General features: G+C 47.6%; 1 protein-coding gene across 4 annotated transcripts in view; it reads left to right on the forward strand.

Moving 5' to 3' along the window:
- Positions 1-25,427, forward strand: part of LOC129701277 (acyl-CoA-binding domain-containing protein 6-like) — a 462,001-nt gene that overhangs the window by 131,641 nt on the left and 304,933 nt on the right. For all 4 annotated transcript variants that reach the window (XM_055642438.1, XM_055642437.1, XM_055642435.1 and 1 more), the window contains one exon: positions 5,961-6,097. In XM_055642438.1, the coding sequence (XP_055498413.1) occupies positions 5,961-6,097 (137 nt within the window). The remainder of the gene's footprint in view (positions 1-5,960; positions 6,098-25,427) is intronic.

Genomic DNA, 25,427 nt, shown 5'->3' on the forward strand with positions numbered 1-25,427 from the left:
TGTGCACTCCAAGGTGTGTTCGACCATCGCGACGTCGGGTTTTCAATCATCCCGACGAGAGGGCCTGTACATCCGGCCATACGTAGTGTTCATGGCCCTGACCATGGGTGAACAAAGGAGGTGGATGTTGCCTTCCACCACAGTGAAGAATGCCGTGGTGGATGTTTATGTTAAATTCGATTGTGTATTAGACAATAGCCAATAGGTGCAGGAGGAGGCCATTCGGCCCTTCGAGCCAGCACCGCCATTCAATGCGATCATGGCTGATCACCCACAATCAGTACCCCGTTCCTGCCTTCTCCCCATATCCCCTGACTCCGCTATCATTAAGAGCCCTATCCAGCTCTCTCTTGATCGTGTGTTCTTTTTTCAATTGTATCGCTGGACCTTAGTTGGTGCATGTGACAAATACATTTGTATTGTATTTACAGTTGACACCTTCCTTCTCACTGTATCTCCCTCTCCACTGACTCTCAGTTTGAAGAAGGGGTCTCGACATGAAACGTCACCCATTCCCTCTATCTAGTGGGAATGTGATCTCTCTGAGTGCTGGGAACATGAGCTGGAGAGTGAGAGTCGTATGTCATTGTTGTATCATTATCACCAACCTTCCTTCATAGCCTTGCTGTGATTGAGTGTGATGAATCACTGGTGAAGTCGATTGTTTAATTCAGGGATACAGCATGGAAACAGGCCCATCGAGTCCGCACCGACCAGCGATCTCGCACATTAACTCCACACTGGGGACAATTTTACACATGCACCAAGCCAATTAACCTACACACCTGTACGTCTTTGGCGTGTGGGAGGAGACCGAAGATCTCGGGGGAAACCCTCACAGGTCACGGGGAGAACGTACAAACTCCGTACAGACAGCACCCGTAGACGGGATTGAACCCGGGTCTCCGGTGCTGCAAGCGCTGTAAGGCAGCAACTCTACCGCTGCCCCACCAATGGAAAGCACGGTTCAAATGAACTCTGCACAGTTCGGTTACGGACATTTGCTGGACTGGTGCTGAAAATTGAGTGAACAAACTCAAAATTGATGCACAACTAAAATCTTTCTGAAACGACTCTAAAGTTACATGTAAACACACCCTAGAAGAGTAAAATTAGAGGTTTCAACCCTGTACTTAGACATGGGTAATTATGAGCCCTCTCGAGTAAAGTACTGTCTCCTGTTGCCGGCTGTTGCAATTAGTATATACGGGAAGTAGCAATTTGGGTTTCAGTAAATATGTAAGTCATGGTGGCGCAGCGGTAGAGCTGCTGCCTTACAGCGCCAGTGATCCGGGTTCGATCCTGACTACGGGTGCTGTCTTTATGAAGTTTGTACGTTCTCCCTGTGACCGCGTGGGTTTTCACCGGGTGCTCCGGTTTCCTTCCACACTCCGAGGATGTGCAGGTTTGTCAGTACAGAGGGAAAATAGAGGTATGAAAGGATACAAAGAGGTGTGAAGAGAACAGATCAAAGCAGATGATGATCAACAAAATATAGAATGGTTGGATGAGGGGAAGGTGACAACGAGGTGTACAAACAGTAAAATTAAATTAAAATGTATCTTGTTGTGTTTTATGACTGTTGGCAGACCAATTTCCCTCCTGGGATAAATAAAGTTCTTAGCGGGTCGGGCTACATCTCTGGAGACAAAGGATAGGTGATATTTTGGGTTAGGACCCTTCTTCTGTCTATCTTGGTGTGAACCAGCATTTGCATTTCTTTGAAATGTTGGGGCCCACTGGAGATTATGCTCTCCATTTTGTGATTCATTGTGGTTTTTGTTTGTGTATTTATCTCCCTGCTGAAGTAAATGGCGCATGGCCAGGATAAGGATGCCAATTTAATTAAATGTTTTTCTTTTAGTTTCTCAAAGAGTCATACAAGATGGAAACAGATCCTTTGGCCCAACATGCCCAGGCTGACCAACATGCGTTAGGCCCATATCCCTCTAAACCTGTCCACCCACCCTATCCTTGTACCTGTCTACATCCTCCTTTATTCTTTTCTAAAAGTGTGGCAATTGGTGAAAAATAAACATCTTCTCAATGCGCTGGGATGCATCGTTAGTGATGTGACCTGGGGTCATCGTGTGTTTCGGGTCTCACAGCATCAGACACCCTCGCCCAGGCGACCCAGCCGGGGTTGATCAGGCCCCAACTTGCGTCCCAGCAGCAACCGCCCATGGATCAGCCATCTTAGTAACCACTCTGTAGGGGTTGGGAGACTCTAGTGCGTGGAGGGACTGGGCTCTGTGGGGTCAGTCCTGGCCGGGCTCCTCCTGTGTCTCACCAGGTTCAAGGCCTATGCGTGCACTGCACCTCTTTCTCCTTAATTTCATTCTCGCCTGATGGATTTTTAGGCCACGGTGGTTCATTAGGCCTTTCCGTAGCTTTGTTGGGTATCTTTCTCATGTAAGACACAGACTGGGATGCTAACCCAGCCATCTTTCCGTGCCATCAACTGTGTCTCCAGTAGTCACTGGTGAGCTTTAGTGAAGTGTGAAACATGCCAAAAGCTGGCAACAATAATTATTTTATTTGATTGAATTATTGTAACATGGAAACAGGCCCTTCAGCCCATCGAGGCCATGCTGACCATCAATCGCCACTTCACACTAGCTCTAGGTTATCCCACTTTCACATCCCATCACCCACACACAAGGAGCAACTTTACCGAGGGCCAATTAACTTACAAACCCGCACGTCTTTGGGATGTGGAAGGAAAACTGGAGCACCCGGAGAAAACCCACGTGGTCACATTCAAATAAAATCTCAAGCAACAAAATAGAGTATGTTCAAGATTTGGGTGGTAGCTGGAATAGTTCACAAATGTCTATCTATAGTTGTCATTGGATCACTTGTGTGTTAATGGGCAAGGCTGCAATAATGTGTTGTGTCGAGTTGCAGGTAATATATGTGACCGGGCATCACCTCCTGTGTTTCATTGTACATGAGGCTACTTCATTAATGGTCTGGTCTCCTCGTTTATAATGTTGAGCAGTGACAGCTTTAGTTTCATTCACCATCACAAATCCAAGGTCTTTCTGATTCTGTGAACAGATATTTGAGCGGCATGGTGGCGCAGCGGTAGAGTTGCTGCCTCACAGCGCTAGAGACCCAGGTTCAATCCCAGCGACCTGCGTGGGTTTTCTCCGAGATCTTCGGTTTCCTCCCACACTCCAAAGACGTGCAGGTTTGTAGGTTAATTGACTTGGTAAAAATGTAAATTGTCCCTAGTGTGTGTAGGGTAGTGTTCGTGTGTGGGGATCGCTGGTCGGTGTGGACTCAGTGGGCCGAAGGGCCTGTTTCTGTGCTGTACCTCTAGACTAAAATAAATGAAGAACTGAACCAATAAATGACACTTCATCCATTAATTGTTTGTGTCCAGCATTTATTCTGAAGGAAAATAACATTGAGTAGTTTAATACTTTACTGGATGTTTAATGTAGTTTAGAGAAACAGCATGGAAACAGGCCCTTTGGCCCACTGAATCAATGCCAACCAACCACAGCCACACACTGGTTCTATGCTATCCCAATTTTGCGTTATACCCACAATGGCCAATTACAGAAGTCAATTAACCTACAATCCTGCAGCTCTCTGGAATGTGGGAGGAAACCGGAGCACCCAGAGAAAACCCACGTGGTCACAGGGAGAACGTACAACTCAGTACAGACAGCACCCGTAGTCAGGATTGAACCCGGGTCTCTGCCACTAGACAGCAGTTCTACCACCACGCCACCGTGCCGCCAATACAGGTGCACAACCTTTTATCCGAAAGCCTTGGGACCAGACACTTTTCGTAATTCGGAATTTTTCGGCTTTCGGAATGGAAGATTTTTAGCGTAGATTTTAACGGCTGGCTCAGTGGTAGAGTGCTCGGCTCATATCCGTAAGGTCGCGAGTTTACGCCTCGATCCTGGCAGTTACTTGATCATGAGTTTGAGTCTTCAATGGAGTTTTTTCTTGCAGAGTAGGAGAGAATATGGAGGGTTAGGCTGGGATCATTCTCTGCGAGATGATCTTAGTGCGGGAGACAAGTGTAGGAGAGGTGTACTGACTGTGTGGGCAGAACTTTGGAAGTGATTGCCCACCATTCTCAAAAGCCGCTGTGTCTCCCTGTCCCTCCAACTCCAGAGGAATCCGCTGCCCGATGGGCCGCTACGGCGACAAGTGGCAGTTCGCCCACAGCCCGAGCTGCGCCACCCCAAGAACAAGACGGACCTTGCACACCATCAGCTTCTGCCCCTACGTGGAGCGAATTCCTCTGGAGTTGGAGCGGGGCTGGGCTGGAGTTGCTGATCTGGGATCTCCGTGCTTGCAGTGGGCCTGGGGGTCGGTGTCCCGATGAGGGGGCGCAGCTCGGGCTGTGGGCGAACTGCCACTTGTCACCCATCGGGGAGCGGCTTCTGGTGGTCCTGTCGTCTCTCAGCTCCTGTCCAGGGGGGTGGCCGGAGACGTCAGGACCAACAGGAACCCGCTCCCCGATGGGCCGCTACGGCGACAAGTGGCAGTTCGCCCATAGCCCGAGCTGCGCCCCCTCATCTGCAACCCGGGTTCCTCTGGAGTTGGAACGGGGCTGGGCTAGAGTTGCTGCTGGCTGTGGGTCTCTGGGATCTCCGTGCTTGCAGTGGTCCTGTTGGTCCTGACGTCTCTGGTGACTGGCACTGACCTGCTGACATCGCCGACGTGAAGACAGTGCAAACCCCCCGTGCCGGTGCAATGGGCGGGGAGCTGGAGAGGGGAGGGAAGGGGTCACACACATGGCCGGGAAGCAGAGGGGTGTAGGTGGGGTGAAACTGAAGGGAGCGACAATCTACTGCTGCCTGCCAGCTGAATTAAAACGTTCCCACGCAAGACTCACGATACACTGTGTATCGTGTCTACCGTGGGAACTTTTTAACTCAGCGGGCAGGCAGCAGCAGATTGTCAATTATTAACCCTCCCGCGCAATATACCCTCACCTTCTCTTTTATGAATGGGGATTTAGTTCCCCTTTCTTCGAGGACCAACCGGAGGTTCCGCTGTCACCTCTGCGGGCCGCCCTCGGTGAACGTCTTCAAGGACCTTTATTCAAGGATCGAAAAAATGTCCGGTATTCGGAGCTTTTCGTTATTTGGAATTTCGGATAAAAGGTTGTGCACCTGTAGTCGAATTCTGCTAAAACATGAACTTATGAGCATTCCCTCCACATTTGCTGCCTGAACTGCTGAGTTACTCCAGCATTTTGTGTTTGCCTCAGAATTGCAGCATCTGCATAACCTTATGCCTTGACCTTGCTCCTCATAGCCACACACCGACCTCACAAACTCCTAGTCAACCATGCGAATATTAATCCAGTTTTTAAGGTGGGGGGTGGGGGGAAGGATTTAGTGGGAATCTGAGGGGTCACTTTTTCACACAAAAGGTGGTGGGTGTATGGAACAAGATGCCAGAGGAGGTAGTTGAGGCTGGGACTATCGCAAAGTTGAAGTAGCAATTAAACAGGTACATTGATAGGGCAAGGTTAGAGGGATATGGGCAGAGGGGGGACTAGTGAAGATTGGGCTTGTTGGTCGATGTGGGCAAGTTGGGCGGAAGGGCCTGTTTCCGCACTGTATCGCTCTGTGACTGTCGTGCCGTGTAAGTGGGGTCAGACCTGTGTCTCTCACTCATTTACAACATTGATAACAAATAACATCAAGGTCAGATGTGTTGGTATTGAAATGCTGGAACATAGCGATCAATAGCGTGCCTTTAATTGAGCTGCACACACCGGTATTTTGACTGTTGAGCCAAATTGACTAAAGGCAGTTTGTCAATGTTTGTATCATTAAGTGCAATGTCAATCTGGAAGATAAATCCAGATTAAAACACATTATTTTGCCTGTATCCGGGCCCAGTCCTGGATTGGTTTTGGTTGAACCCGTTCATTGATTGATATATTTCTCTCTGACTAACTTTTCTGTAATTTCTTGCAGAGGAGTTCAGGATTCGAACAGTTGAGGAGGTGAAGTACATGAAGAACGTTAGCCGGGACGAGGCCGACTGGTCTGAGAAACGCAACGCAGGTCATGAAGATGACCAAAAAGTAGCTGCCAGGAACCAGGAGAATCTGGTAAGAAGCGTTGAAAGAAGGAATTGCAGGTGCTGGTTAATGCGCAAAAAGACACAAAGTGCTGGAGTAACTCAACTCAACTGGTCAGGCAGCTTCTCCAGTGATGCTGTCTGACCTGATAAGAAACGTTTCCTATTTTATATAACGGTAGATTTGCTGCTTCATGGTGCCAGAGGCCGTGGTTCGATCCTGATGACGGGTGCTTTCTGTACGGCGTTTGCACATTCTCCCTGTGACCATGTGGGTTTTCCCTGGGTGCTCCAGTTTCCTCCCACATTCCAAAAACATGCAGGTTTGTACGTTAATTGGCTTTGGTAACATTGTAGAATTGTCCCTAGTGTGTAGGATAGTGCTAGTGTACAGAGTAATCGCTGGTCGGCACGGACTTGGTGGGCAGAAGGGCCTGTCCCCGCACTGTATCTCTAAAGTCTAAAGTAAAGTCTATTTGAAATCAGGGTCGGTTTTCTACTAATTCCAAATCTTAAGTAGCAAAACAAGCCTTGCATGCACAGTAATTGCTGCTGAGGGCATATCAAAGTCAGATGCACTCATCATACCAGTTTGAATAAACTCTGAAACATAATCCATTCCAATAGCACAATCCTTCAGAGAATCCCACACCAGAACAGGTTACATAGTTAATGTTTCTAGCACATTTCTGCAGTAATTATTCCCCCAGATGATCACCATCAAATTTAAATGATCTGCTAAATCCACAAACTTGCCGACACAGTTAGACAGAGTGATGAAGCAGACATTTGGCATGTTTGCCTTCATCCGTCAGTGTGTATTGGGTGCTGTAGTCGGAAACAGCATGTTACAGCTGTTCCAGGTGTTGGTAAGGCCACAGCTGGAGAACTATATACTCTCCATTTAGTTTAATTTAATGTCACGTGTACCGAGGTACAGTGAAAAGCTTTTGTTGTGTCAGTCAGCAGAAAGACATTACATGATTACAATCGAGCCATCCACAGTGTACAGATAAATGATAGCAAGCAGGGTTGGACAGTGAGAGCTCCTGCCTTACAGTGCTAGGGACACAGGTTCAATCCTGACTACCGGTGCTGTCTGTATGGAGTTTGCATGTTCTCCCTGTGGCCACGTGCGTTTTCTCAGGTTGCTCTGGTTTCCTCCCACATTCCAAAGGCATGCAGGTTTGTGGGCTAATTGGCCTCTGCAAATTGTCCCTAGAGTGTAGGATAGAACTTGCGTACAGGGTGATCACTAGTCGGTGGGCTGAATGGCCCTTTTCCACATTGTATCCCCTAAAGTAAACTGTTGGAAGTTCAGCTGGAGGAATCAAAAGGGGTCCCAACCCAAAATGTCACCTCTTCCTTTTCTCCAGACCTGCCTGACCCGCTGTGTTACTCCAGCACTCTGTGTCCTATTTTCTAAAATGGTGAAGTTGCTTGATCAATCTGTCCCACTTAGGCGACTCTAGTTTCAATGGAATTCACGTACGACACCTGGCGACAACCTACGTCAACCTACGACAGCAAATATTGTCGCCACTGTCGTCAAAGATTTTTCAACGCGTTGAAAATTCTGCGGCAGTCGCCTGTAGTCGCCCAAGTGGGACAGGGTCAAAAACTGACAGATTGCATATTCCTCAAGTGGGTACAAGATTGTACGAGAACACAATTCAAAGCGGAAGATTTGCTACTTCAGTTCTGTTCAGTACTTCAGTTTAGATTGTTATCGCGTGTGAAAGGCTTTTGTCTCGTGCTATCCAGTCAGCAGAAAGACAATACATGATTACAATCGAGCCGTTTACAGCATGTCTATACATGATAAGGGAATAACATTTAGTGCAAGGTAAAGCCAGCAAAGTCCGATCAAGGATAGTCCGAGGGCAATGGAGATTTAAGAGTGTGGAGCGATTGTAATATGAGTTTGTGGATCTGCTTCTGTGGATAGCACACAAATAGTCACCTGGGTTGGACGCCATCATGGAAGCCCCGAAGGACGAGACTTCAAGTAGTGCATGTGACTTGAGAATTCTATCCATCGTTTGAAATCGGCTTTGGTTGCTTCTGCCTTTTGTCATCATTTCTGTTTCATATTCTTGTAAAATGTGAGCTGGCAGCATGTGGATGGCACAGTGGTGCGGGCGGCATGGTGGCGCAGCTGGTAGAGCTGCTACCTCACGGTGCCAGAAGCCCTGGTTCGATCCTGTCCCCGGGTGCTGTCTGTTTGTCGAAACGTCACAGATCCGACATCCTGAAGGGAATATGGGCCTGGATTTTGTTGTCTCCTATCGTCATTGAATGCCCAGGAATCAAAAGATGTGACGTTTCTGTCTCTTGATATTTTCTCCCACATCCCAAAGGTATGGGTAATTAGCCTCTGTAAATTGCCCCTAGTGTGTCGGGAGTGGATGAGAGTGTGGGATAACAGCTGGAGTAACTCAGCGGGACAGGCAGCATCTCTGGAGAAAAGGAATATGTGACGTTTCAGGTCGAGACTCTTCTTCCGACTGAGAGTCAGGGGAAAGGGAAATGAGATATAGACATAGAGATATATAGAACAAATGAATGAAAGATTTGTAAAAAAGAAACGATGATAAAGGAAGCTGTGGGCCACGTGAAAACAATGAGACAATAGACAATAGGTGCAGGAGTAGGCCATTCGGCCCTACGAGCCAGCACCGCCATTCAATATGATCATGGCTGATCCCGTTCCTGCCGTCTCCCCATATCCACTGACTCCGCTATCTTTAAGAGCACTTTCTTGCTCTCTCATGAAAGTATCCAGAGAACCTGTCTCCACCGCACTCTGAGGCAGAGAATTCCACAGACTCACAACTCTCTGTGAGAAAAAGTGTTTCCTCGTCTCAGTTCTAAATGGCTTGCCCCTTATTCTTAAACTGTGGCCCCTGGTTCAGGACTCCCCCAACATCGAGAACATGTTTCCTGCCTCTAGCGTGTCCAAACCCTTAATAATCTTGTATGTTTCAATGAGATCTCCTCTCATCCTTCTAAACTCCAGTGACTTAACCAGGTGACTTTGAAGCTGGTACAACCTGGCTGGGGGAGGGACAGAGAGAGAGAGAGAGCAGGGGTTATTTGAAGTTAGGTCTGGCAGTATCTCAGGAGAACATGGATCAGTGACAATTTGGGCCAGAACCCTTCAGAATGTTCTGAATCTGGGACCCTTCAGAATCAGTCTGAAGAAGGATCTCGACCTGAAACGTCACCTATCCTGTCATCTATCCATGTTCTCCACAGATGCTGCCTGACCCGCTGAGTTACTCCAGCACTTTGTGAAACGTCACCTATCCATGTTCTCCACAGATGCTGCCTGACCCACTGAGTTACTCCAGCACTCTGTGAAACGTCACCTATCCATGTTCTCCACAGATGCTGCCTGACCCGCTGAGTTACTCCAGCACTCTGTCATTTTTTGCATCAACCAGCATCTGCAGTTCCTTGTTCCTCCACTCTTTGCATCGGGTGTTAAACTTGAATTGTACAGCCAGACAAATATGCTTGTACATAAGTGTCGGTGCATGCCAGGACCAGACACAACAATAGTCATTTTCTGCTTGAACGCTGCACTGCAATTTATGGGTAATGACAAGATGGCCACAACTTGTTTCCATGTTTCCAGTGAATGAGAACCACCCAGGATAAATGCTTGTTTTGAAAGCTGCAAAGTGTTGACAGTTTAATGAATCCAGAAGCATTTCTTTCACAACTCCATTCTGCCAGTTTACAATTCCCGAGTCAGTGCTTCAGTCAAATCGAAAACCTATCTTAATGCTGGATAATTAGTTAAACTCCATTCATCTGGCACAGGGCACGGCTTTAAGATGAGAGGGGCAAATTTAAAGGAGATGTACGGGGCAAGTTTTTTTATACAGGGGATGGTGAATGCCTGGAACACGCTGCCAGGGGTGAACAAACCCATCCAAACATCTTTCAAATGTTATTATCGCACGTACCTCAACTACCAGGGCGCAGCGGTAGAGTTGCTGCCTTACAGTGCTTTGGCGCCGGAGACCTGGGTTCGATCCTGACTATGGGTGCTGTCTATACGGAGTTTGCACGTTCTCCCCGTGATCTGCGTGGGTTTTCTCTGAGATCTTCGGTTTCCTTCCACACTCCAAAGACGTACAGGTTTGTAGGTTAATTGGCTTGGTGTATGTGTGTGGAAAAAAAAGATTTAAAAAAAATTGTCCCTAGTGTGTGTAGGGTAGTGTTAATGTGTGGGGATGGCTGGTCGGTACAGACTCGATGGGCAGAAGGGCCTGTTTCCTCGCTGTATCCCTAAACTAAACTAAACTAAACTAAACTACCTCCTCTGCTGGCTTATTCCAGATACACACCGCCCTCTGTGTGGGAAAACCACAGGTTCCTATTAAATCTATTAAAACCTGTCCCACTTTCATGAGGTAATTCACAAATTCTCCCGAGTTTTCCCCTTGATTCAAACTCGCAGAATGTTCGTAACGAGTCCGTAGGAGGCGGTAGTAGTCCGTGGATATATCATAGCTGCTCGTTATGCCAGGTGCGTAGGTAATTGTGGCATCAGGTAAGTCGGGACGATTTTTCCAGCCCGATAGAAAATGTCCACGAGCTAAAAAATTGGTCGGGATGAAAAAAATTGGAACTTTTTACTCGTAAGGAGGGCATCGAAATAGTCGTGGGAATTCGTAGACGTACTCGTAGGTGTTCGTGAACATAGTCGCGGAAGGTCGTAGGAGTTCGTAGATTACCACAATCTTGATTTTTTTTTAGGTCCTTTAAACTCGGCAGAGGTTTTGAATTGTCGTGAAAGTGGGACAGGCCCTTTACCCTGTTAACCCTTTGCCCTATGATTAGCAATGTTACAAAATTTTGAGATTTAAAAAATCAAGTCTGCAATTTATCCCATCAGATAAAGCATAACAATAAGTTTAATTTGACACCAAATTCACTTTCATATCTCAAGTATTAAAAAGTTATGACCATTTTCATACTCGGAAATTAGCATCTTGTTCCCTATTGATTTTCAATGGACATTACAAAAAAGCTGTGATCTTGGATAGTCAAAAGCCCATTTCTTAAGGAAAGATTAACATTTTTAAATAGCCTAAGTGTCCAAAGATTATTCACAAATAATTCACAATATAACATGATTTTTATATCTAATTTACATTAATTTATAGGCCAAATGGAAGGAATTTAGTGTTCAATTGCTGTAAATAAATGCCCATTTAAATCGGCTTTCTAGTGGGTTCATGTGAACGCGCTGGTTTAGAACGTTGACATCGCGCTGGATGAGTGCCCTTCCAGAGAAAAATACTGCGGGATGGAGGCCCAAAATGAACTATTCGTTTTTTGATATATAGGGTTATTATATATGCCCATTTAAAAAAAAAACATACCTTTAATTGTTTGCTTTATAAAACCCTGGGGCTGGGAGATGTTGCGGAGCAGAGAGTATATTTTAAACTATTATAACTATATAATCGAGGCCTATAAAACTAATAATACCTTTTGCGACCGGGTCTTGCAGCGATTTTTCGTTAATGATTTACTAGGCTGAACATCTGCGATTAGTACAGCCTAGTAAAAATCGCGTTTTAAACCCGCCCCCTCCAAACAGCGCCAAAATCGCGGACCTGGCTGTGGGCAGATTCCCAATGGCGATTCAGGTAGGTTTTGTAACATACCTACTATGATTCTGCTACTATGTGCATTCACCCTATCTGTTCCCCTCATGATTTTATACACCTCTATAAGATCACCCCTCATCGCCAAGGAATAAAGTCCTAACCTGCTCTACCTCTACTTATAGCTCAGGCCATTAAGTCCTGGCAACCTCCTCGTAACGCTTCTTGGCACTCTTTCCAGCTTAATGACGTTCTTCCTATAACAGGCTGTCCAAAACTGACACACAATACTTTAAATGCGGCCTCACCAGTGCGTTGGACAGCTGTAACATAACTTCCCACTTCCATACTCAATACTCTGATCGATAAAGGCCAGTGTACCAAAAGCCTTTGTGACCAACGTATGTACATGTGATGCCATTTTCAAGGAACTATGTACCTTGTTCTTCTTCTTGCAAATGAAACATAAATAAACCAAAGGAATAGTTAGATCTCGAGCCGGGTGTTGAGCAGCCAGGTTGTTGGCATCAATGTCTGCCAGGCCCTGAGGAATTTGGAATAGGGGATGGGGTCCTTACAGGAAGCAGGGTGGGAAGAAGTGTAGTCTAGATAGCCACGGGAGTCAGTGGGTTTGTAGTGGATGTCGGTGAGTAGTCTGTTACCTGCGATGGAGATAGGGAGGTCTGGAGCAAATGGTAGGGAAGTGTCAGAAATGGTCCAGGTGTATTTGAGTGCTGGATGGAAGTTAGTGGTGAAGTGGATGGATGAGTTGTGTATGAGTGCAGGAGGTGGCACCAATGCAGTCGTCAATGTAGTGGAGGTTGCTCTACTCTGCTTCCCACAATGTCCTTGATATATCTGATCCATGCTATTTCCATTCTGTATCTCTAAAAATCTAGTGATGATTCGTATATCTCAGCCAGGCCACCTGCAATTTCGTCTCGAGCTCCCTGCAGTGTCCTTAGATATGTTGTCTTTACGCTGACTGGTTAGCGTGCAACAAAAGCTCTCAGCTCGGTCAGTACACAATAAACTAAACTGAACTGATCTGATCCATGCCAGTTCCATTGTGTGTCTCTAAACTAAACTAAATCAGCAGGTGATTATTTTCATGGAATATCCTTTTCCAGTGCATGTGATTAGTTTAGCTTTAGTTTAGCGATTCAGCGCGGAAACAGGCCTTTCGGCCCACCGAGTCCGCGCCGGCCAGCAATCCCTGTGCGTTGATACTATCCGACACACACTAAGGGCAATTTACATTTATACCAAGCCAATTAAACGACAAACTCATATGTTTTGGAGTGTGGGAGGAAATCGAAGATCTCGGATAAAACCCACGTGGTCACGGGGAGAACCTACAAACTCCGCACAGTCAGCACCTGTAGTCTGGATCGAACCCGGGTCCCGATCCCGTCTACAAGGTTAATTCCCGGGATGGCGGGACTGTCATATGCTGAGAGAATGGAGCAGCTGGGCTTGTATACTCTGGAGTTTAGAAGGATGAGAGGAGATCTCATTGAAACACATAAGATTGTTAAGGGTTTGGACATACTAGAGGCAGGAAACATGTTCCGATGATGGGGGAGTCCAGAACCAGGGGCCACAGTTTAAGAATAAGGAGGAAGCCATTTAGAACGGAGACGAGGAAACACTTTTTCTCACAGAGAGTGGTGTCAGTGGAATTCTCTGCCTCAGAGGGCGGTGGAGGCAGGTTCTCTGGATGCTTTCAAGAGAGAGCTAGATAGGGCTCTTAAAAATAGCGGAGTCAGGGGATGTGGGGAGAAGGCAGGAACAGGGTACTGATTGTGGATGATCAGCCACGATCACATTGAATGGCAGTGCAGGCTCGAAGGGCCGAATGGCCTACTCCTGCACCTATTGTCTATTGTCTCTGGCACTGCAAGTGCTGTAAGGTGGCAACTCTACCGCTGTGCCACCGTGCCGCCCATGTGGTGTGTGGACATTTTATGGCACTTTCCTGATAAGATTCTACAATTTATTCCCTGTTGTCTAATCACTTGTCAAGGTGTCACATATCCTACATTCTAGAAGTGACAGAGGAAATATGGGTACTGTCTTGGTTGTCTCCCATTGACATTGAATGGCCAGGAGTCAAAAAATATCGCATCGCTGTCTCTTGATATTAGCTGTGAGGACTATCTTTTTGGTCCCTCTAATTTAATGGTTGTTCAGGAATAAAAATGTCTACCTGGTCTTTCAATTGCATGGCAACATTTCAAGTGTTCAGAATTTAATCGAGTGGCTTAAATCTGGAGTAACTCAGCGGGACAGGCAGCATCTCTGGAGAGAAGAAATAGGTGACGTTTTGGGTCGAGACCCTTCTTCAGAGTCTAAGATGCTGCCTGACCCACTGAAATACTCCGGCATTTTGTCTCTAAAGCCCCTGTCCCACTTACGTGTCCTTGGCACGCTAATCACGAACTTGTGGTCGCGTTGAGGCGCGACGGTCCCGCAAAGGTCGCGTGAGATTTCATGAGCCACATCGCACAGCCGTCTGGAGTGCGTGACGTCATTTGAAGATGGACACAAAATGCTGGAGTAACTCAGCAGGACCGGCAGCATCATCGGCAGTAATGGGTGATGTTTCGGGTCGAGACTCTTCTTCAGTCTGAAAGAAGGTTCTTGACCAGAAACGTCACCCATTGCTTCTCTCCAGAGATGCTGCCGGTCCCGCTGAGTTACTCCAGCATTTTCTGTCCATCTTCAATTATCTTGTCCCCGCTCTGTGAGTAGGAGTGGGGGTGGATCTGGACCACAATGGCCGTGAGCCCCAGGCCGAGTTCGGCGATCATTTGCCTGCTTCTGCTGCTGTTGGAGGTGAGACATTGCGTCGTGCCAGGGTCTTGGGACTGTCCCACTTTGGCCGTCAGTTACGCGACAGGCCGTTGGCGCGCAAAGATTACGTTCACTACAAAAATTTGGGAGCGCCCGCGCGATGTCGCACACAACTACATACCCCTCCGCGCTTCTCAGTGGGACCGGCCCCGCGCGGACACACGATGCACGTGCGCCTCAACGTGACCACGAGGTCGCGTAATTTGCATGCCAAGGACACGTAAGTGGGACAGGCCCTTAACTTTCTGCTGAAGCTATGGTAATAACTAATGAATTTATTCTGTCCAGCATTTTAATTTAATTTGGAAAGTACTATTACTGCCATGCAATGCCAAGACTCAAACGTGTTCAATTGTCACGTACACGGAACTATGAAATTCTCACTTGCAACAGCAGAGTGTAGTTTATAGTCATGTGTCACCAGGTTCAGAGAAAAGCTTTTTGTTGCGTGCTATCCAGTCAGCGGAAGGACTATACATGATTACAATCGAGCCGTCCACAGTGTACAGATACAGGATAAAGGGAATAACGTTTAGTGCATGGTAAAGCTCGATTAAATATAGGTCGAGGGTCTCCAATGAGGTAGATAGTAGTTCAGGACTGCTCTCTAGTTGGTGGTAGGATGGTTCAGTTGCCTGATAACAGCTGGGAAGAAACTGTCCCTGAATCTGAAGGTGTGCATTTTCACACTTCTGTACCTCTTGACTGATGGGAGAGGGGAGAAGAGAGAGTGACTGGGTTGAGACTGGTCCTTGATGATGCTGCTGGCCTTGCAGCGTGAGGTGTAGATGGAGTCAATGGAAGGGAGGTTGGTTTGTGTGAGGGTCTGGGCTACGTCCACAATTCGCTGCAATTTCTTGCGGTGTTGGATGGAGCTGTTCCCAAACCAAGCTGTGATGCCTCCTGATAAAATGCTTTCTACGGTGCAACTGGCCTATAAACACAATACACATAGATAATAGATATAATAAAAACAAATATGTTTGCAAACCCAGAGGGATTTTCAAGAGCAGGGAAGTGGTTTTCTTTATGAAGAGCAGCTGCTTCTGAATGAACTAAACCATTCTTTCATCAATTAAAAAATAAAATTAGAAGTCCTTTTGTGCATTGCAATTCCTCCCTCTCTTTTGTCACATCTAAAACAAGTCAAGGTAACCATAACAACTTGATTAAGATGTGACACAAGGAACTGCAGATGCTGGTTTACCAAAAAAAAGATACAAAGTGCTGGAGTAACTCGGCAGGTCAGGCATCCTGAGTTCCTCCAGCATTTTGCCTTTTGTTTAATCAAATTGAAGATGGCTTCTTTGTCTGTCAGCTGTGTTTATACTTTTTAATTAGACTTTAAACTTTCTCTCTCTGACCTTAAATCTAACCCCTCCAGTCATTGACATTTCCACCCTGAGGGAAAGGTTCTGACTGTCTACCCTATCTATGCCTCCCATAATCTTATATACAGGTGCACAACCTTTTATCCGACAGCCTTGGGACCAGACACTTTTCGTAATTCAGAATTTGTCGGCCTTCGGAATGGAAATTTTTTAGCGTAGATTTTAATGGCTGGCTCGGTGGTAGAGTGCCCGGCTCATATCCGCAAGGTCGCGAGTTTGCGCCTTGATCCCGGCAGTTACTCGGTCGCGAGTTTGAGTCTTCAATGTAGTTTTTTTCTTGCAGAATAAATGTCTGTATGAAATGCAGTGTGTTGAATGAATTCCTGAATTTGTAAATGTGACCGCAGCATTGAATCACCTCTCGCACTTATTTACCCTAGCGGGGCAACATGCCCTCACCTTCTCTTTCGGGGATTCTTGATTAGTTCCCCTTTCTTCGTGGACCGACCGGAGGTTCTGCTGTCACCTCTGCGGGCCGCTCTCGGTGAACGTTTTCAAGGACCTTTCTTCAATGACCGAAAAAATGTCGCTATTCGGAGCTTTTCGTTATTTGGATCTTCGGATAAAAGGTTGTGCACCTGTACTATTATCAGGTCACCCCTTCACCTATGATGCTCCAGAGAAAACAATCCAAGTCTATCCAACGCTTGTGTTAGCTGAAACCCTCTAATGCAGGCCGCAATCTGGTGAAGCTCCTCTGAACCCTCTCCAAAGCCTCCACATACTTCCCTTAGTGGGCAGCACGGTGGCGCAGCGGTAGAGTTGCTGCCTCACATCCCCAGAGACCCGGGTTCGATCCTGACTACGGGTGCTGTCTGTACGGAGTTTGCATGTTCTCCCCGTGACTTACGTGGGTTTCCTCCGGAAGCTCCGGTTTACTGCCACACTCCAAAGATGCGCAGGTTGAGAGGATTATTGGGCTCTGTAAAAATTGTCCCTCGGGTGTGTAGGATAGTGTTTGCGTACGGGGTGACTAGGGTCGCCAACTCTCTTACTCCCAACTCAGGGATAAAAGGTCAAAATATGGAACAAGTTCCCGACGGCAATCCGTTGACCGAGTCGGCCGTGGCTGGGTGAATGGTGAGTTGGCCCAGGTGCTGGACTACACACAAAGCCCAGCCGGCGGGCCAGCTGAGGAGTTTTGGCCCGGGTGACGTCGCTCGCAAAGTCCAGCGCCCCGTCCAACTCATGAACCGATGATCAGCCGTGAGAAGGAGGGGTGGTGGTGTCGGCGGTAAGCGAAGGTCCGAAGGTCAGACAGCTGGCCGGGCTGCCGACCGACGGGGTCACGGGCGAGGCTCTGCTGCTGCACTCCATGGGCTGCACTACGTTGGGACGGACGTGGCGCTCCGACCCGACGGTCCCCTCGACCCGAGTGGTAGCGGTCAAATACGGGACAAGGGCGGTCCCGGATGGGACAAACCAATTTAGCCCAATATACGGGATGTCCCGGCTAATACGGGACAGTTGACAACCCTAGGGGTTGAGAATAGGGAAGATTCAAACAAGAGGACATGACTTCAGAATTAAAGGACAGAAGTTTAGGGGTAACATGAGGGGGAACTTCTTTACTCAGAGAGTGGTAGCGGTGTGGAATGAGCTTCCAGTAGAAGTGGTGGAGGCAGGTTCGTTGGTATCATTTAAAAATAAATTGGATAGGCATATGGATAAGAAGGGAATGGAGGGTTATGGTACGAGTGCAGGCAGGTGGGACTAAGGGAAAAAAAGTTGTTCGGCACGGACTTGTAGGGCCGAGATGGCCTGTTTCCGTGCTGTAATTGTTATATGGTTATATGGTTATATGGTGGGACTGACACATGATGAAAGAATGGGTCGACTGGGCTTGTATTTGCTGGAATTTAGAAGGATGAGAGGGAATCTTATAGATACATTTAAAATTCTTAAGGGATTGGACAGGCTAGATGCAGGAAAAATGTTCCTGATATTAGGGGAGTCCAGAACCAGGGGTAGGGGTATATAAGGGGTAGGCAATTTAGGACTGAAATGAGGAAAAACATTTTTACCCAGAGAGTTGTGAATCTGTGGAATTCTTTGCCGCAGAAGGCAGTGGAGGCCAATTCACGGGGATGGTTTAAAGAGAGAGTTAGAATTAGCTCTTAGGGCTAAAGGAATCAAGGGATATGGGGCGTAAGCAGGAACGGGGAACTGATTTTAGATGATCAGCCATGATCATTAGAATGGCGGTGCTGGCTCGAAGGGCCGATTGGCCTGCTCCTGCACTTATTTTCTATGATTCTATGACTGGGGTGAAGCCTCTCTCATGAGATGGCTGTTTATAATGGAGGCAGCAGCTTGTACGGAGGGTCACACAACATTACAGGACACTGGCAAACATCCATTCTGTTTTTAATAGCTACAGAAAGTGAGCTGAGCTGTCTTGGTGTTGTTGGAAGCACAAATCCATTGGTCAGCACCACTCCCTACACTGTTTATACTTAGTTAAACATATCTGTCTCTATTTTGAGTGCTTTATCCTGTCATCACAGTTTCCGTATTATTTATTCTTGGACGTTGTCCTATTCGGATCTGGTCAATTACCGCTGAGCGTAACCTCAAGTTGCGTGGAATTTGGGATCCGTGCTTGCTCTCCCAGTTTGGGATGCGTATAACAGTTCAACTCAAGGACAGAGAGGGAACGGTGAGCTAGCTTAGACACAAAGTGCTGGAGTAACTCAGCGGGGACACAGGCAGCATCTTTGGAGAGAAGGACCCTAAACGTCACCCATTCCTTCTCTCCAGGGATGCTGCCTTTCCCCGCTGAGTTACTCCAGCATTTTTTGCCGATCTTCAGTGTATAACCAGCACCTGCAGTTCCTTCCTACACAATAAACTTGGTGTTGGTTGGACCATTGTGTTTCTGATTTCAATACAGATTGATTTTAACTGATGAATAGTGTGGGCCTCCAATGTAAAAGCTGGGAGATGATTTGTCTTCCTTATTTTACAAAAGAAATGAACGTAGACCATTGAAAAGTACACACAGAAACAGGCCCTCCAAGATTCAAGATTCAAGATACATTTAATTGTCATTTGGACCCCTTGAGGTCCAAACGAAATGCCGTTTCTGCAGCCATGCATTACAAACAAATAGACCCAAGACACAACATAATTTACATAAACATCCATCACATCGCTGTGATGGAAGGCCAAAAAAACTTATCTCTCCACCCACCACTCCCCACTTGAAAATGTTACCCCTCAGGTTCCTATTAAATCTTTCCCCACACCTTAAAACTATGTCAGAGTCAAAGTCAAAGCCCCCGGCTGGTGATGGCGATTGTCCCGCGGCCATTAAAGCCACGCCGGGTGGTGCGAGGTCGCACACCGGGTCTTGGTGTTGGAGCCCCCGGCGTGCGCTCGCAGAGTCCCGCGGCCATTCCAAGCCGCGCGGGGCGGTGATGTCAGGCCCCGCTCCAGGAGCTCTTCAACCCCGCAACTCGGGCGGGAGAAGTCGCCGTTGCAGGAGCCCTGAAAAGCGGTCTCCCTCCAGGGACCCGCGGGCTCCCGGTGCCGCCGTCGGCCAGATCCGCAGTTGCAGCCTCCGAATCTCCGGAGGTCGGTCCGCAGCGCAGCAGCAGCAGCGCTCCACCACCGCTCCACCCGCTCCGGACTCGGCCAGCTCCGCGACGGTGAGGTGAGTCGGCACCAGAGCCCCCGGTCTTCTCCTGTTGGAGGCCGCTCCTCGTTGCAGCCCCAACGACAACGGAGACCCGACAAAGAAAAGGTCGGGTCTCCCATGCAGGGAGAGATTTAAAAGTTACCCCCTCCCCTCCCTCCCACCCCCCCCCCCCACCCCCCCACAACACACACCCAACAAAAAAATAACAAAAACTACATAAAAACATAGACAAAAATAATAAAAACGCGGACGGGCTGCAGAGGCCGCTGCTGACGAGAGTCGCGCCCACAATACTGTGCTGAACCTGATGCCAAGATAAACTAACCTGTCTACACTTGATTGATGTTGTCCATCCTTGCATGTCCATGCATCTATCTAAAAGTCTGTGAAAAACCACTGTCGTAACTTCGTTTAGTTTAGATACAGCACAGAAACAGGCCCTTCGGCCCACCGGGTCGTCACCGACCAGCGATCCCCGCACATTAACACTATCCTACACCCACTAGGGACAATTTATACATTTACCAAACCAATTAACCTACAAACCTGTACGTCTTTGGAGTGTGGGAGGAAACCGAAGATCTCGGAGAAAACCCACGCAAGTCACGGGGAGAACGTACAGACAGCACCCGTAGTCGGGATCAAACCTGGGTCTCCAGCGCAGCATTCGCTGTAAGGCAGCAACTCTACCGCTGCGCCACCGTGACCGCCCTACACCATGACCGCTGGCATTGTGTTCCAGGTGTAAATACAAGCCCTGTAAAGGGCCTGTCCCACTTAGGCGACTTCTTTTGCAAGTGCAGGTGACTGTCATAGTCTTGCTGTATCGCCGAAAAGTGAATGTGTCAAATGCATCCTACGACTATGTAGAAGACAAGCTACGATCATCTACGACTTATTCACCGATGCACTCGTGACCCAATAGTGGGGACTGAAGACGACCAGCTTCAACTTAGACGACTACACCCACGATGACAGAAAGCAAAGTAAAGTAATGACGTTAGATTTTTCAAACCTGTTCCTTTAAATTCAGTGTGTGGCTTGTTTTAGTGTTAGATTTATTGAGAAATAAAATCGTTTTTAAATGCAGTGCATTTCAAGTGCTTGCATCTGTTTTCTTCAGCAAAATAAATGTGAAAAGTCAAACTTTAAATACAGTGCATTTCTTCCTAGCATTTGTGTGTGTTTCAATGATCTAAATATATGAGAAATGAAATATGAGATATAAGTGATGTCGAGGGATTATTATGAAAAAGAATGATATTCATACATCAATTTGAGGTTAAAAAGTCAGGGATTTCCTTTATTGGTAATGAAACATACAAAAGTCTTATTAACAAACGAATGTTGATGTTGACAGGCTGGTGTTGAGGGTTGTGGCCTGCCCCTGTGCTGAAGCCTGCTCCTCGGAGCCATGTCTCACACCACCTGATTCCCTGAAAGAAAAACTGCGCAATGACCGTGCACTGGAATGACAGCGCATCACGTGCTGCTGTTTACGTACCTTTTTTTCCCGCAATGAGCCAATGAAAATGACGGGTCAGGAAAGGGATGAACTAAGACTATCTACGACTAACACGACTACCTACGATTACCTACGATAACATGGCGGCCCCACTACAACTACACCCACGACTGCAAAGGTATCAATTTTCTCCATGGCGACCAATTTTTGGAGAATGATGAAACATTTTCGGCGACCATACTGAGGCCGTGACTGGTTCCCAGAATGCAGTAGCTCCTCGCGACCATGAAGGAGACTCACACACGACCATGTAGCGATCTTGTGGAGAGCGCACTCTCCTGCACTCGCCAAAGAAGTTGCCTAAGTGGGACAGGCCCTTAAGGCACATCTTCTTTAAGTATTGCCCCTCTGGCCTTAAGGCTGAGCCCTCTAGGCTTTGATATTTCCACCCTGGGGGGGAAAAAGGATCTGAGTATCTAGAACGGCCCGATGCAGCACGGTGGCGCAGCGGTAGAGTTGCTGCCTTACAGTATTTACAGCGCCAGAGACTCGGGTACAATCCTGGCTACGGGTGCTGTCTGTACGGAGTTCGTGCGTTCTCCCCGTGACCTGCGTGGGTTTTCTCCGAGATCTTCGGTTTCCTTCCACACTCCAAAGACGTACGGGTGTGCAGGTTAATTGGCCTGGGTTTGTATACGTGGTGCAAGTGTAAATTGTCCCTGGTGTGGGCGGGGATTGCTGGTGGGCCGAAGGGCCTGTGTCTGCGCTGTATCTCAAAATAAAAACACTATGTGCTGGTGTACTTTGCAGGTCAGGCAACATCCCTGGAGAACATGGGTGGGTAACGTTTCAGATCAAAACCCTTCTGACTGATGTAGTTGTTGGGGGAGGAGGAGAGGAGAGTGTGTTGGAGGCGAGGAGTGTAATATGTGGCAGGTGATGGGTAAACAGACGGCAGCAGTTCCGATAAGGAACAAAGACCTCTTGTTTTGTTCTGACTCTCCTTTGTCCAAGCAAGCTCCCCCCCCCCCCACCTCCCCATGTCCCACGAAGGCTCATGACCCAAAACGTCACCTATCCATGTTCTCCACAGATGCTGCCTGACCCGCTGAGTTATTCCAGCACTCTGTGAAACGTCACCTATCCATGTTCTCCAGAGATGCTGCCTGACCCGCTGAGTTACTCCAGCACTCCGTGAAACGTCACATATCCACTTTCTGCTCATTTTTGTGAACCAGCATCATAGCATCTGCAGTTCATTATTTCTACATTCTGACTGCCTACTCTGTCGATGCCTCTGATAATGTATATATTTCCACCTGGTCCCCCCTTGTTAAATGACCACGTTAAATTGCCAGAGACTCAGTGATAGAGTCACTCAGCGATTGTGGCTGCATCCCTGGAGAGCATGTGTGAGAAGGAACTGCAGATGCTGGATAAAATTGAAGGTAGACACAAAATGCTGGAGTAACTCAGCGGGTGAGGCAGCATCTAGAGAAGGAACGGGTGACGTTTTGGGTCGAGACCCTGCTTTAAACTGATTGTGAGTTGGAGGGGCGGGTGGGGGTGGTGGAGAGAGGTAAGAGGCAGGACAAAGCGTGGCTAGGAATAGATGGACACAGGCAAGGGTTTTTTTTAATATACAGACGGTTGGAATGATGTCTGCTGACACTGCCTTAAATAAATTGGGAAGGAAAGAATATAGGAGCAAAACAAATCGAACATAAGAAGTGGAATCTCTCTCTCCCCATAGCTGACAAGTTACACACTCAGAGCAGATGGTTGAAGGCTAATTTCTGGCACGTAGGAATCACATTACAGAAAAGGTTAGTTCAAATCTATTTCTGTGCTTTTCAGATGATGGGCTATGCTTGGATTCTAGACGCAAGTTTCTTTGTACCCACGGCGTACAAGATTAATTTTAAGGACCTTATCTCTTAATGATTGTCGGTCTGAATGTATCTATTGGGAATATATTATTCAGCGTTGATATACCTGACGTGTCTGCAACCAGATGACATGGATTTAAGATAAAGCACAGGGGATTTGAGGAGGAGTTTTTTTTTAAAACCCAGCTAGTGATTTAGTTTAGTCTCGAGATACAGCATGGAAACAGGCCCACCTCGTCCTTGCCGACCATCGATCACCCATTCACACTATGCTATCTAAGTTAACTCACTTTCCCACTGCACATTAGGGGGAAATATTACACAGGGCCAATTAACCTACAAAGTCGCACGTCTTTAGTTTAGAGATACAGATACAGCCTAGTCGGCACGGACTGGATGGGCAGAAGGTCCTGTTTCCATCCTGTATCTCTAAACTATGGGTATCGGGGGTTATGGGCAGAAGGCAGGAAATGGGGTTAGGAGGAAGAGATAGATCAGCCATGATGGGCCCGAATGGCAACCAAACTAAATGCAACTAAACTAAACCTGCGGCGTTTTCACCTCCATTGGCACGGTTAGTTTGGGCAACGGGTGCACAGGGCGGTGGAGCAAGGTATTTGTAAGGGAAGATGGTGGAATCAGTGGAAACAGGTCCTTCGACCCACCAAGTCCACGTCAACCACCGATCACCCTGTGCACTAGTTCTATCCTGCACTATCCTTCAATGCCTTGTCGTTAATACCTTGCCTTCAATACCTTGCCTTCGATGCCTTGCCTTGCCTTGCCTTCGATGCCTTGCCTTCAATGTCTTGCCTTCGATACCTTGCCTTGCCATCAATGCCTTGCCTTGCCTTCAATGCCTTGCCTTCGATACCTTGCCTTGCCATCAATACCTTGCCTTGCCTTCGATACCTTGCCTTGCCTTCAATGCCTTGCCTTGCCTTCAATGCCTTACCTAGCCTTCAATGCCTTACCTAGCCTTCAATGCCTTGCCTTGCCTTCAATGCCTTGCCTTGCCTTCAATGCCTTGCCTAGCCTTCAATGCCTTGCCTTGCCTTCAATGCCTTGCCTTGCCTTCAATGCCTTACCTAGCCTTCAATGCCTTGCCTTGCCTTCAGTGTTCCTGCTGAGTGTGATTTGGAGTGGGTGGAAGCTTTGGCAAAGGTGTAGGTGGCAGCCAACTGTATCTTACATTAACGGTGAATGCGGGAACAGGGTTAAGAGGACGGTCACCCTGGGTGAACCAGCCACCCAGCATATATTCACCCTTCAAGCTGCATTGGTTGGCGGATCTTCCATTTGCCGAGCCCGGCTCATTACAATTCACGGCCTGTGTTCTGCCATCTGCTCTCTGAGCAACAATTAAATTTGAAGAATGTTCAAATGAAATGATGTTTACTGAATGATATGTCTCACTGACAGATCTGTGGTTTAGTTTAGTTTTTATTATTGTCACGTGTACGGGGGGCGATGAAAAGCCTTTTTGCTCACTATCCAGTCAGCAGAAATACTATACATAGTTCCAATCAAAGCGTCCACGATGTACAGACACAGGATAAAAGGAATGATGTCTCATGCTCAAATAAAGATAAAATCCCATTAAAGATTGTCCGAGATGGATGGGAGGTCAGGACCACTCTCTGGTTGGTGAGAGGACCGTTCAGTTGCCTGATAACAGCTGGGAAGAAACTGTCCTTGAATCTGGTGGTGTGCGTTTTCACACTTGTCCTATGGGAGAGGGGTGAAGAGGGAGTGACCGGGGTGAGACTAGTGCTTGATTGTGCTGCTGGCCTTGCCGAGGCAGCGTGAGGTGTAGATGGAGTCAATGGATGATGGTCTAGGCTGCGTCCACAATTCTCTGCCATGTCTTGCAGTGTTGGATGGAGCTGTTCCCATATCATGCCATGATGCATGACCCTCCAAACGGGTTCTACTATTAGCCCTCTGCTCTCCCCCATCCCTTGACCTTTTTCGAACTCTGACCTTGATGATTTCTGGTCCCTTCTCCTGGTCTTGATGCAGCTCCATATCTGGGCTGTTCCTGCTCTGTAGACTATTGAGATACAGCGCAAAAACGTCCCTTCGGCCCACCGAGTCCGTGCCGACTAGCAATCAACTCGTGCTCTAGTACTATCCTACACACGAGGGATTATTTGCAATTTACAGAAGGTGATTAACCTACAAACCTGCACGTTTTTGGAGTGTGGGAGGAAACTGGAGAAAACACACGCAGTCACAGGGAGAATGTACACACTGCACCTGTGCAGACAGCACCTGTGATCAGGATCGAACCCGGGTCTCTAACGCTGTAAAGTGCCTGCCCCACCAGCATGCGACTGCATGCGGCTAGTGCGACTGAACGTGGTCGCTTGAGCCGTACGGCCTCGCGGGGCCGGTTCCACTTCGATCGCCGGAGCCGTATGGAGTTTTGCGGGGCTGGTCCCGGCATCGCGCCGGGCTCCGAAAAACTGACACTGTCCAAAAATTCAGCGC

Source organism: Leucoraja erinacea, chromosome 10 (genome assembly GCF_028641065.1).
Source record: "Leucoraja erinacea ecotype New England chromosome 10, Leri_hhj_1, whole genome shotgun sequence".
Lineage (NCBI taxonomy): Eukaryota > Metazoa > Chordata > Chondrichthyes > Rajiformes > Rajidae > Leucoraja > Leucoraja erinaceus.